Consider the following 14,404-nt stretch of genomic DNA (forward strand, 5'->3'; position numbering starts at 1 on the left):
TACATTTAAAGTTCAAAAAAAAAAAGTTTCAATATTGTCATTTTTTATGATAATTTAGATTAAAATCACGGTTTTTTGACGCATAAATTGTTAAAATCGGTCAATTAATGGCTGAACATTTTCATTAACTGACATAAAAAATCACAAAACCTATATCTTCACAGTTTCGCATCAAAGCTAAAATATATAGTAAAATAGCGAATGAAGTGAATAATTCAGTTTTTAGTAGCACTATGAACATCATTCAATATTTTTATTTTAGACATTAAGGTTAAAAAAACTTTATTTTCAATCCTAATAGTTTAATATATGGTTTTAACACAGAATTATAGTTAATGGAATGAAGTTATTTAGTTTAAATTTTGTCTGTATGTAGCACGCGTGGAGTATACATTATAAATATATGTGCTTCTGACTTTAATAAGTCTAGTAATAAATATGAACATTGAAATATTTAATAAAAAAATACTAGTTAAAATTCTTTTATATGAAATCTAAGCGTTCTTTTGTAATCTCCACGCTTGTTAGTTTTATATATTTTTTTTCATTTATGACCATTCAGTTACCGTCTTAACACTGATGTTCAATTGCACTGTTGCTGTTGGTGTCCCGGATGGATGACCATTCGATAGTATAAAAACGGTCATACCAAAAAAATTTATTATTTGATATGTTTTACGTATAGCTTCGGACTTGTGTTAAAATAATTAAAAACTAGTGCTTATTCTGAATTTCTATACACACATTAGTATGAATACATTTTTGATAGTGATTTACACCACTACTCAATTTCAGTAAATATCGGTTTCATTTATGTGGAATCTACACAATTCTAGACTTTGGCGTTAATGATATTTATGATATGTTAACAAACGTTAATATATTTGTCTTAATACTATGAAACAAAGAGTACTATATAATCGATTACATTAAATTATATTTTCATATATATTAATTTATTTATTAATTTGGTGTTATAACTATATAATTTAATGACAATTTAAGTTCCGACAACCATAGTAACAATACCTATTTGTGTTTCATTCATGTACAGATAAATACATTTTTCATCTTTCATATCTAGTTTGTCGTAATTGGGCCAGTCTTTTCGAAAAAGAAACCAATCTTTATTATTAATATACACAAAAATACAAACATCTAATAAGTAAGCGGCTGCCAACAGTTCTACAGAACCATTGTTACTTATTACAAACCCTGGAAAATAAATATGCATCGGTCAAATATCAGTTACCAAATGTTTGGAAGGAACTAGTTAGACAAAGAACTTTAATTTAAAATATACAAACGAATATTATGATAAAAAATTCCTTTTCAAATGAAAAATAATTTTTTCTTAATTTGTTCATTTAATTTTAACTCGGTCCGTAAGGCGTGGAGCACCGCAAACAGCGCCATCTTTGTCAGCCATCGCACTATTACGTGTATATGGTAAATGTCCAAGTCCAACAAGTGCCGTAAATATATAGTGTCTTCGGTAAGTAAGGGGATGGGTTTCCATTGTTCTCATTGTTTGTAACAACTGACCTGTATCCTTACTTACTGAACATACTGTTTAAGTCATCTTCGATTTGTGTGCACTGTCTACACCGCACCCTTACAACCAACATCGAAATATTTGTTATAAGTTTGTATTGTGTCAATTCTGAATTTTGCGCAACAGCATTTAATAGTACAGCTGGAATCAAAATGATTTATTTTGTTTTTATGTTATGACAGTTAAAACTTTAACAGTGTTATTACGTTACATGGTCTAAATGATTTAAACGTAATTGGTTTGTAATGATTTCTGTTTTTCGGTATTTAAACAATATCAATTTGTTATGTTTTTCTTTTTTTGGTACTTAAACTTTATTAATAATTGTTTTGCCTTATTAGGATTTAACCCGTCTTGCTCACATGTGATAATTACTATTATTAAGTTTTTTTGTCGAGAAACAATGGCTTGCTTGTAATTATATTTTCTTCAAATTCGTTGTACCTTATTGGTTATAACGAAACAACAATATGTGTTTCGTTTTCTGTTTATATTTGATTTTATTTTATTTCATTTGAAGTTATGTATTGCTAGTCGTTATTTTATATTTTTCATTAATCGTTTATGTTTTTTTTTACGTTTTACGATTCCAATCGTACTAGTTATAACGTTACAATCATAACATTATGAAAACGGTTTCAATCCTTGTTTAATTGTTAACTTATTCATGTAATAAATAGCTCTATGTCAGTTATCTAACTACTGTACTTTTCTTATGTTAGGTGCTTGGTTAATTATATAGACGACACAATTTTCGGTTAATAAATGGCGTCGAGCAATTTATTTATTACAAACCAAACAATGATTAATGACATACAAAATAAATTAGAATATGTTCGGTCGTGACCAGAGGTGTCGTGGAGCGTATACGCGGGTATACGGCGTATACGCACTTCTTTGTTTTTCTGTTATTGCGTATACTTATAAAATCATGAGTGATACGCGGGTATACGGCGTATATCCACTGTTAGTTTTTTTATTAGTGCATATACGTATTTATAAAATAGTTAAAGAGTATAGACTAAAGAATAAAATAAAAAGTAATACGTGGGTATCGAATATAGGTACGTTTGTCATAAAACACAAATTTTGAATAACTCTTATCAGTTTGTTTAATCTCTACAGTCATACCACATATAAACATATATCTGAAGTTATAAACATACAAATATGGCTCGAGACTATTATCATTTTAAAATTAGAATATAAATGTAAAACAAAACACTGTCAAAGTGTATAAATAAATAGGATAATGTTTATCATTTCACGACAATTTTATTGACAAAATTTAAAACATCGATCAGAAATTAACGATATAGCACATACTAAGTTGAAACTGAAAGTTATTGGGTTAACCTATAGCTGTTGAAATTGGTAATTTGTATTTTTCCGTAATAAACCGTTTACCAACCAATCTAGTATTTAATATATTACCTATAATGAATTAAGATAGTACTAACATGTACCTATTCACGTTTATTTCATTTATGTTTTAACGATTTGAAAACAATGATTGTAAGATTATTTTATTACTGCATAAAGTTTATTGTTTATTTATAAAAAATATAACAGTATCTAATAATAGACATATCGATTATATGACTATGAAATTTAATTTATGTAAGAACTTAGAAGTGTCAGTAAAAATATTCGAGTAATAGTTTGGAAGTTGGAAGGAGCAACTGGGAGGGTTAGGAGTTTTAGTTGCATTATGTAATAATTAGAAAATACATATTTTTAACACAGTTAAAATATCACAATATTTGTATTCCGTCCCCTAAAACTATGTTATAGTTAAGGCCTTTGAAATGTAGTGTGGGGGTGAAATTCCCTACGTTTCCTCATTTAGGTTTTTAACTTATCTATTTATCAAATTACGACTATATCACTGTTGATAATGTGAAATATTGTATGTAGAAAATGTAAAGTGCAATGGGGGGGGGTGTGGGGGGGCGGAGCCCCCCACGTTATTCTCTATTCATTATATAGGCGTATACCCATAAACATTTTTAGGACTACACCACTGGTCGTGACGAAGCAGTTTGGTGAGTGAGCGCCGGTTTTTCTTCTCCTCGTCAAGAGGGCGACCTGCCACAACTGGTTTATCTGTTGGGGTAATGTGTGGCGGTGGTCGCAAAGGCAATTCGCGAACCGGCCTGCCTAGTGTACTCATTTATAGTGTTACAGATTCGGTCGTAGTTTTGTTTGGTTTGCTTTTGATGGTTTTTATGGTTCAATTCACTATGTTTTGATTGCGTCGGGCTCAATACAGTAATTGACACATTAACAATATTCATTCTGGTACAAGGCAAGGTCAGAATATATATATATTTGATTTGTTTAAATATTAATTTGTTAATATATTTGTGTAGTATGTTATGATATTATTTTAATTGTAAGAGTACTAACCATAGATATGAGGTAATTCATTGTAGTTATCATATTAGATGACATATAATCGATAAATAAATTACAGTCCACTAAAACGTTATTTTTTTTCATTTAATTTAAGGGAGCCTTAAGAGACGCGATTTCATTCGGCGATTGGTCATCCGAGTATTTCGTGTCGCACAGAATAAGTAATTGATGTCATAGTGTTTATAAAATAAAAAATATAACGTACACTAGGTGAACATAGACAGGAGCAAACAAACTAATTTATGGATGTTCCATCGATGCGGCCATCTCGAAATCATGAAGGCGATGTCAACGTATACTTGTCGGACATGCGGCACTTGCTGAAGTTTGTTTTGTGCCATACGCACGCGGTGTGAATTAGTCAAACTACCATATACACGTAGTAGGGCGACGATTGATAAAGTTAGCGTGGGTCGCTGTGCTTCGTATAACATAAAGCCACGCAGGACCGTGTCAATTAAAACTAAGGAATTTTCTTCCATCGCCTTGTTACTTGCTCATAAGATCATTCATTGAAAACTGAACCTTCATAGCTCGAAAAAAAAAATTTAATTCTGTTTTTAAAACTAAGGCTGGAGAAATTAAAATCTTTCGTCCTATAGAATACAAATATGGAACGCTGTTTAGCCAGCAAATTACGTCATATTCATGCTTTCTAATCAATAACCTCAAGACTTATAAAAGATGCAGGGGGACATACCATTAAATAATAGGGATATATATAACAAAAACTGTCATTCACAGTAACATAAAAATATCAATTAAAATCACTAAAACAAAAGATCCCACACTAAACTATCATATCACCCAAATTCCCCCATTAACTCCATTTTATCCCGCCTATTTCCTCAAAAAATTTCTCGAAAATTAAAAAAAAAAGCTGGTCTTAAGATTTACTTTAGATCAAAGTCAAATAATTATTTAAAAAATATATATAATTACATTTACATATATATAATTACTTAAAAATATATATGTATATATAAATACTGTAGTTCTATTACTGGACGGTCTATTCATCGTATTTGGACCTTTTTATCAAATTTGTGATAATCATTATTACTTATTGTTTTTGTGTTATTAACAGATTGCAATATATATATATATATAATTGTTATGCATATATGTATCATTACATTTTTTGACCATGATTTTAATCACTATTAAACATCAATCGATACTACTCTAAAAAATACTTCGACTCTAATATACTGGTTTTAAACTGTACTTATCTTTCTTTTCTTATAATAATATAAAATTTTAATTAACTAATTTCTAAAATAAAAAAATTATTAATAACAATTTTAGAATCCTATAAATTTGGATAAAATTTGTCTATTAATATAATATTACATTAAATATCGCATACCATCTTGTATACTGGCAATTATATTAAAAGGCATTGTGCAAAGTGGACATGACTTTTGATTACGGATTCGTAAACTTTCAGCACATTCATAACATAATGGATGTCTACATTTAGCAATAACGTATGGAGATTTTACATAGCAAACTGGACATTTTGTATCATCTAAAAAAAATTAATTTTTATCTATCATTGATTGATATAATTAAAAATGTTGACATCTATCATGTTGTGTTAACTTATTCTACCAAGTAGAAATACTTCGTATACATTTTTATTTTAATAATTGTTATTTATTTAACTGAAATATTTAAAGAAAAAAAAACAAAGTACCAACAGAATAAATATCCGAGGGATAAATTCGTGCCATCCTCAACTGCTACCCGCGAATGGGTGAATTCCCCCACAGAGGGGAAATAGCCAGGTTGGTGCTACCGAGAAAGAGTGATAAGCCCGAAATCCCCTCATCTTATCGGCTTCTTTGTATGTTAAATGACTTGGGGGTGATCCTGGAGCCGCTGCTCGTTATCTGATCGCTGGTTAACATATTGAAATGAACAAAGTCATATAAATGGCATTCATAGATTTGAAATAGACATTTCATGTTAGTTGGAATATACTGTTTCATATACTGCGAGAAATAGAAGTCAACTAACAAGACTTGTTCAAATATTAAACAGATCAAATTAAAAAAGTGAGGTAATTTTTGATGCAAAGATAATAGAATAAGTATAGCAAAGTTGCACTCTATCAACACCTAAAATCAATTGTTACATAGAAAAAAAAATTAATATAGTAAAGACAAAACTAATAAAATAGTTAATGGAGTTGAGATCTGAGGCAAAAATATTTCTATGATAAGTTTTGCTGACAATATAGTAATAATAAATGAAAGTAAAGGAGCTATAGACCTGGATGACTTCGCAATACATTTATTTAACAGATCAAGAAATATGCAAGAGTTGGAAGTTATAGGACGCTTAGATAAGTGACCAAAAAAAACTGAGAAAAAAAGTTGCAACTAACTTACGGGATCAAAAAATAAAATGTAAAGCAGTCGTGTTGACGTTTGACCACTCTACGGACCACGAGATGCTTTGGAATCTAGTCTTGGGTCTAAGTTCAATGAATTATGGTAAGAAGCTAGAAGCCGTGGTCACTCATACAGATGTTCGCCGAATAGGTTATGTATCATAAAGAATCAACCGAATGCCTGCGATAGAGATAGCCTTGCCGTTCAGCACAGCAGGATTTGAGGCTCTGGTTTAGACCAACGTTGTGTATTTAAATATATATGTTGGTGAGTTATTTAATATCAAACCCACAAAGTTCTGCCCTCATCTCAACATAGTGCTACCCAAGAAATGGACTTCTCAGTATGTGGTCCAACTAATGTAAAGTCCACGCCGTGTTTTAATTAGCCCTAGATTAAGTTCGTGCCAAAGCACAACACGGCATTGTGAATTTTAGCGGTTCACTAAAAAGTAAAGCCTAATGGTATTTTCAGGACTACCTTTAAAATAGCCAATCATATATAAAAAAAAAATTAAATTATGCTGACGCCGATTTTTTATCTAATTTATTATTTAAAATTATTTAACGTCTTAACATCTAATAATCCATTTTATTATCTATGATAAAAAAAAAGGGTTATCTAGGTTTCGGTTACAGTCTGGTTGTTTTTTAACTAAAAATCAAGGTTTCAGTCTAGGTTGTATTTGTGCATATACAAAGTGTATTAAGTTTCCAATCAACCTTTTTTCTCCAGTCTCAATGCTTGTTGTTAATTTAAAAACTTAATCAATAGAATTAATTAAAAATGTATCCTTGAAAATTAAAAAAGAAACCAAATAATTAAATTTGTAATGTATTGATAAGTAATGTAGGTAAAATAGAACTAGGTAAAAAAAGCAAACATTATAAAAAACACCTTAATCAATATGTTTAATTAATAAATTTTTAATTAGCATAATTAACCAGCTTAGTTATAATTTATATTGAAAATAAAAAACACAATAAAATTACTTACTTATATCAATTGGTTTGACTATAAATAACAATAAAAATAATATTATTATACTAAAATCTCAAAAGTAAAATTAAATTACTGGTTAAAAACCAGTCAACGTTTTATGTAGTGCTTTTTGAGGTGTAATAGCATAAAAATAATTAGTTTATTGTATTATTAACTCTATTGGTCTTTAAATAATTAAAAAAGTCACTTTTATTTCAATAGTCTTAGAATAATTTAAAAAATATCATCACTTTTAATTTGTTTGTCATTAAATATTATAAATAAAAATTCCTATAACTATCATTGTAAATGAAAAACTAGTTATACACGCGCCTCCTCTCATCAGTTAACATATGAAAATAGTTATGATTCCAAAATGAATGATTTGAAGCCACTATTTAATTTAAATAAAAGTTATTTTTTAACATAATTATTTATAATAAGACAGTCCATAACATAATAAATAAAAAGTTTCATAAATATTATTTTTAATTTTTTTTACTTATATACATTTCTCGATTTATCAATTATTAAGTTCTTTTACCTTGCAAGAGTGTCAACTTAATATTTTTAAATAACTAATAAAAAAAGAAACTATCTAATTAAGTAAATGATAATAATTTTTGGATATATAGTTCGGAAATTTTAATTACTTTGTAATGTTGACTGGAAGTTGAAATTCGGGTATAACTATTTTTATCATTAACATTTTAAAATGATAGCTATAGGAATTTTTATTTATACTATTTAGTGGACAAAAAGTTAAAAATGATAACAATTTTTAATGTATTATAAGATTACAAAAATAATTAAAAAAATCATACTTTTGTTAACTATTCTTGATGAACTCATATAAATATCATATAATTCTTTAGACTCAAATAATTTTTTAATATCTTCATTATTTTTCATGCTCTGTAATGTAACTTTATTTTAGTAATTAATAAGGAGTAGAAATTAAAAAATTTAATTTTGCATAAAATGTAATTAAATATATAAGAATTGATCACTTATTTTAATTTTATTTAAAATTAAAAGTATATTAAATATAAATAAATATAGTATCAAAAAATGATATTATTTATGTTTTTGACACATTAATTCAACATTAACGTACTTGTATAATTTTTTTCTTTAAAATATTGTCATACTTTCTTTCTCCACATAAAAAATTAGCTAATAATTTGAACAAATCATGTCGATCATAAAATGTTTCAATTGGAACCATAGTTGGTGAAAATTTATGCCGCGTTATTGGTTCTTTGAATGTAAGCCCCAGACTAGTACATTTTTCTATTTTCCAGTGTTTGTCAACTGGGTAGAAATAAAGCGGTATATTTAAACTATCTTCATTAAATTGTACTTTGTTTCCATAGTATGATGTTATACTTTTTAAATATTTTACGCCCTTAAAAAGTGTTAAAAGAATAAGTGATTGAGAGACCAATGTGTAAACTAAATTAAATAAAGGAGATAATATTCATGCAATTAATGTCATCAGATACTAGAAGTTTCTTATAATACAATAAAAATGAGTATATTAAACGTAATTTTAAAAGTATTACTATTTTTTTTTAATAATAAACATTATTTAACTTAAAGAAATATTTTTATCAATTAAAAATTTTAAACATTCATCCCTAACCTAGAACTTTAAACCTTCACTTACAACCTATGGCTATTATTCGTAATCAAACGAGTCACCAAAATTAATTTTTAAACTATTAACTTCGATGCAAAGCTGAAGATGTATCAATTTTACTTTGATATGTTTATTTTTCAATTAATTTATTTTTTGTATCTGTCGATTATTTTTCTCAGTTCTCACTTGGCCAATTTATTTAACAATACTTCAAACACAACTCGCATTTAGTTAATGATATTACCCTAAAAAATTGAAAAATAATTCCCCTTTATCAAATAAAAAGTTGCTTAGATATAGAGTACTTTTTACTACATATTATTTCTATTAATAAACAATAATTATTTAAATAGCTTTCATGATAAATCATGAGTTTTTGTGAAAGTTTTTTGAATTGTAAGATGATTCAAATTTATCATTCCATGATGGTTTTTTTCAAAATAAAATATAGTTTTTTAAAACTTACCCATTTTGATGATACTGATTTTAAAAAGTAAAACATGAATAAAATTACAAAAAATTTGTTAGAAAACAGCATTTTGAATGACAAATTTAAAATACTATGGCTTTAATGATAGAATAACTTTTTATTTATCACAATAGTTTAATTTCACGTTTTCATTTATTATAATGAAAAAGAAATAATTATCATTATATTTCTAAGTCATTTAAATTTATTTCTAAGAATGCATAACACCGCCACTTGAATCAACAAAAAAAACTAATAAAAACAGACGGGTTTTTCTTTATATTTACTATTTGAAGTAGATGTCTTGAAACACTTTTTTATTTTAAATTAATATTACAAATAATAAGTGTAAAAAGTAGTACAAGTCAGAGGAAGGAACCAAAAAACACAGTTTAGAAATCGAAATAATTTGAAAATTACAAAACTAAATTTCAGCATGATTTTTATTTCGATTCATTTCTATATTTGAGTTTTTGAAAGATCTATTTTTATTAATCAATCGTATATTCTTCTTATAATTCTATATTAAATTACATTATTATTATTATTATTATTATTATTATTTTGAAATGTATTAGTATTTTTATTCAATTTTCTATTATCATTTAAGTGATGAAAAATAATTAAAGCTCGAATGAGTGGTTTATTTTCGTAAACAAAATGTTTTTTTATTTATTTATTTATTTTATTAATACATTATATTATGATACTATTATTAACAAGGTTAGAAACCCAAAAATTCCATTCCAGTTCGTAACATAGTAAAGTATTTAAAATAGAAAAAATTGGTTAAATATTAAGTAAATCAAAAGTTATTAGTTATTATCAGTTAGATTCTTTCCATCTTATATACAGGATTAATCAGGTGTAAATCACTAAATTTTCCCATAGTTAAATCGAGGAAAAAGAAGAAGAGTAAAAATTAAAAAATTTAAACTGTCAATCATCTTCTTCTTCTTCCTCGCCTTAATTCCAACTACTTGGGGTCGGCCACCCTTATCCTAAATTTCCACTTGACACAATCTCCCACATCATCTACGCTCACATCAGCTGTCCTCATATCGCAATCAATAGCATCCCTCCATCTCTTTTGTGGTCTTCTTCTACCTCTTCTTCCTTCAAAAATTTAAACTGTCAATAATAAATACTATATTGATAATATAATTAATAAAATTGTATTTTATGATTCTATTTTTGTTTTCCCAGGTGAGCACTATCTAGTGCGACGGGTTTTGCGAACCCAGGGTCCTAAGCTGTGAACTGTACTGACTTTAATTTATTGGTGCAGTTTTTTCCTACTCTGACTTTGATTGGTTCGAGTAGTCTAATCATCATATTTGGGGGGTTATTGCAGGACTAACAACCCTATCTTAGAAAACAATATTGTTTAAGACCTAATAACAGACTTGCCTCGGAACAATGGAGCTTCGGAAAACAAGACTAGAAAATGGAAAAATGGATTATTTTGGAACATGAAACATTTGCACACATTTGGAACATTTGGACAGATGGCAAGATTTGTATTTAGCAGCATGGTCTTAAAGGCCGCAATCAAAAAGGAAAATAAGAAAAAATATTATATTTTTTTATTTTGAAATTTGATTTTTGATCAATATAATTTTTACTCAAAAACGGTAAATTTATTTACTAGATTTTTATTTATTCATTAAAAGTTTGAATACAATTGTGATACTTAATAATAAAATGCAATTTGGGTTCTTTTTAATTTTACATTGAGTAATATTAATTAAGTAGTAGTTGAAATTTTATGTGTATTGGTACAAAAAAAAAAACAAAGTTATGATTTAATTTACTACAGTATACTTTATTATCTATCAGAAACTTTATTTAACCTAACATTATAATATAATAATGTAATATTATAACATTAAATTTAAATTAACAAACAAAAACAAAAGTTTAATGTATTTAAATAAAATTATCTTTTGAAAACTTGTTTCAATTTTGATTGTGTTATTGTTTTGTGCAGATATTTTTAATAATTAATTGGCAGTTACGGAGTATTTTTTTTTTTTTGTTTGTTTATAAGTGCGAAATTTTACTCTAAATGTCAGTCCCTATGGCTAAGTAATAATTGCAGTCGATCATTAAGACAGATTGTACAACAGGCTATGTAAGGTAGGTTACCATCGATCATTTACACATGGTGATCTGTTAATGATGACATTTCTCTTAGGTTTTCATCGTTTCTTATATTTCAGTATAAAATTATTTAGAGGAATTAAAGAATAATCAAATATTTGACTTCTAATATTATTATATTTAGATCCTTCTAAGTAATTGATAATTTAACAATATAATTAAAAATTTAGCCTAATATATTGTTGAAGTGAGCTTAAAATGTATATGGTTATTTTATCTATAAAAAGTTCCTGGAATGAATGTTATGTAATAACCATAATAGTTGAATTGGTTGGGTTAATAGACTATACAAAATATACAAATTTAGTTGAGTCATATTTTGACATTAAAAAATTAAGTTTTATGCTAATAACTAAATTATAATTCTTATTAAAATATTAAATTTAAAAGTTACTGTGTAACAATAATAAATCAACCAATTAAGATTATACACGAGTGTCGAATTATACTTAGTAAATTAAACCCTATTTTCCTTCTTTAGACTTCCTCAACTAACTCAACCACAGGAAAGACTACCCAAGAATTCATACTCCTACGGAATCATCTGAGAGGTATAACATGATAATTTGTATAAATATTAAACAGTTTATACAATAAAAACTTTTCATTTGTTTCCAATATCGTTTAAAATAAAAAAATGTTTAAATCATTAATCAATTTACTGAAATGTAAAATAAAGAAGTTCTAATATATAAAATTTTTCAGTATTTTTATACGTATTAGTCCTCAAAATTGTTATTGTCATTTTCTATTATATAGCTAGTCAAACATGCATGTTTTCATTAAACAAATTTAAGTTAGTAACTATATAAGAGATAAGGGGTAGACTAAAAAATATTTAAGTACTTAAAAACCAAAAAAATAAATATTGTTTAGCAAGACTAAGAAAAATGTTTTCATAATTATTATTTTAAGAGAAATTTAGTGATCAACGATAAATCAAACATTCAGTATGTACATAGTATATCAGCCTGTTCTGAAAAGTTTGTGACGTAAAAAATTGACCTATCACTATTAGTATTATTAAACAGACGCTAAGTTAATTAAATTAGTTATTAGTGAACATCACATAATGAAGTGTAACTGCTCAGCAATTGGTAATGCGGTATTATTGTCTAAGTAGTGATAATTTCGTGGTGAATCAAAATCATTTAGAACATCAAAATTCAATAATAACTAAATTAAATAGTTTTTATAATTGAGTCGCACATTCTCTTTTATATTTTTCTTGTTGTACAATCGCTATCAATCGTTCATTATAAATTGTAAATGTGATAAGAAAACGCTCAGATGTCCACTACAATACTGTCAACAGTTCAACTGGTCCCAGGTGTCTGTCAACTACGCATGCCCTAATGTCGGCGTTGTTTCCCCTTCCGGTTCATGTGTGTTGTCGCCGTCAAGTGATCTGCCCGTTTTGTTTAAAAAATGTTTTTGGCCTGTTCGTGAAATTATTTTTCTCCAGCTATCATTCTCTTTTATCACTTAGTACACTTACATTTTAATGGCTGCTTAACTTCTGCTTTTGGCCCTGGCAATCTAGCCATGGTTGAAGACTTGTTTGGCTACGTCTTGGACATCATTTTATTATAATTGTGGTAACTTTGTACAAAATTCCCTTCTTTCTTTATTTCGTCCATTTTTTTCCAATACACGAGTATTACGACGAGGTTTTTTTGAAATTGCATAAAATAGAATATCATCGCCCATATTACTAGTCTACTAGTCTTTTAATTCCTTTTCCCCTAGAGTTAAAGAAAAAAACTTAGTAATTTGAACAATAGTAAAATCTTCAAACATGTTATGTCATTTACATTTGAAATTCCACTATGCTTTGATCTGGTAGAACCTCGGCTAGTGGTGGATCCAACATTGTTGGATTTATGTGGTTTCATTGGTGAAAGCCTTACGGTCAAAATCCGACGAACGTCACAAGTTTTATTACATTTGAACAACTAAAGATATTTTGATTCTTTAAGCTTCGATGCGAAACTGAGAAGGTATTAATTTTACCATGATGCGTTTAATTTTTTTTTTTTTGTGTCTGTTACTCTTTTTCTCTGATCTCACTGGAACCATTTCTTTCAACGATACGTAAAAATATCGTATCTAGTCAAAGAAATTACTCTTAAAAATTGAAAATTTTTTTCCTCGTTCCCCGTAAATAGTTTACTATCTTATATATTAGAAAATTTTGACAAGTAATTCACTTTTTTTTTTTTTTTTAATTGCCATAACTTCATGAAAAATGAAAGAATCAAAATAATTTTTTCATATTAAAACCTTAGATATTTCCCTTTCATTTGATTTCATTTTTTTGAAAATCTAATACTTAACCTGCTCACAGGTGGGTATTCAAAATAAAAACTTTTTTACAATATTCAACATTTTCAACTTAACTTTTAAAAATGTTTTGAAAATACTGCGTCCTTTAAACATATGTCAAATTGATACTTATGTTACGTACTATCAATTTAAAAAAAAATTTGTCCTGGCGACTTATCTTCTACGTGCAAACGGCTGCCGTAGTTTAAAAAATGTTATATTTAGCATTATTTGAAAAAAGTGGTTACAGACACAAAAAAAAACTCATTATAGTAAACTTAATACCTTCTCAGCTTCGCATCGAAGCTAAAAACAATTTTCCATACATTTACATCATATAAAAATTAAACAACTAATATATTATTATATAAATTGTACATTTTATTTAAGTCATCATTTATTTCAAAAAACAAAAATCTTATTTGATTTGCAAAAATGTTAAATTTTCAAAA

General features: G+C 27.2%; 1 protein-coding gene across 2 annotated transcripts; it reads right to left on the minus strand.

Annotated features, from left to right (window-relative positions):
• Positions 1 to 917: 917 nt before the first annotated feature.
• On the minus strand, positions 918 to 9,632 carry LOC126907646 (uncharacterized). 2 transcript variants are annotated; one of them, XM_050689081.1, is made up of 7 exons: positions 9,462 to 9,580; positions 9,023 to 9,240; positions 8,471 to 8,761; positions 8,178 to 8,268; positions 7,369 to 7,386; positions 5,343 to 5,504; positions 918 to 1,215 (listed from the first exon to the last, which is right to left on the minus strand). In XM_050689081.1, the coding sequence occupies exons 3-7, from the start codon at positions 8,579 to 8,581 to the stop codon at positions 1,001 to 1,003; spliced, it is 597 nt and encodes a 198-aa protein (XP_050545038.1). In that variant the 5' UTR covers positions 8,582 to 8,761; positions 9,023 to 9,240; positions 9,462 to 9,580; the 3' UTR covers positions 918 to 1,000. The 2 variants fall into 2 exon arrangements, with proteins under 2 accessions (XP_050545038.1, XP_050545037.1); XM_050689080.1 differs by lacking the exon at positions 9,023 to 9,240 and having other exon boundaries at positions 9,462 to 9,632.
• Positions 9,633 to 14,404: the final 4,772 nt, after the last annotated feature.

The sequence above is a fragment of the Daktulosphaira vitifoliae genome, unplaced genomic scaffold (assembly GCF_025091365.1).
Source record: "Daktulosphaira vitifoliae isolate Bord-2020 unplaced genomic scaffold, ASM2509136v1 Scaffold_5, whole genome shotgun sequence".
NCBI classification, from domain to species: Eukaryota; Metazoa; Arthropoda; class Insecta; order Hemiptera; family Phylloxeridae; genus Daktulosphaira; species Daktulosphaira vitifoliae.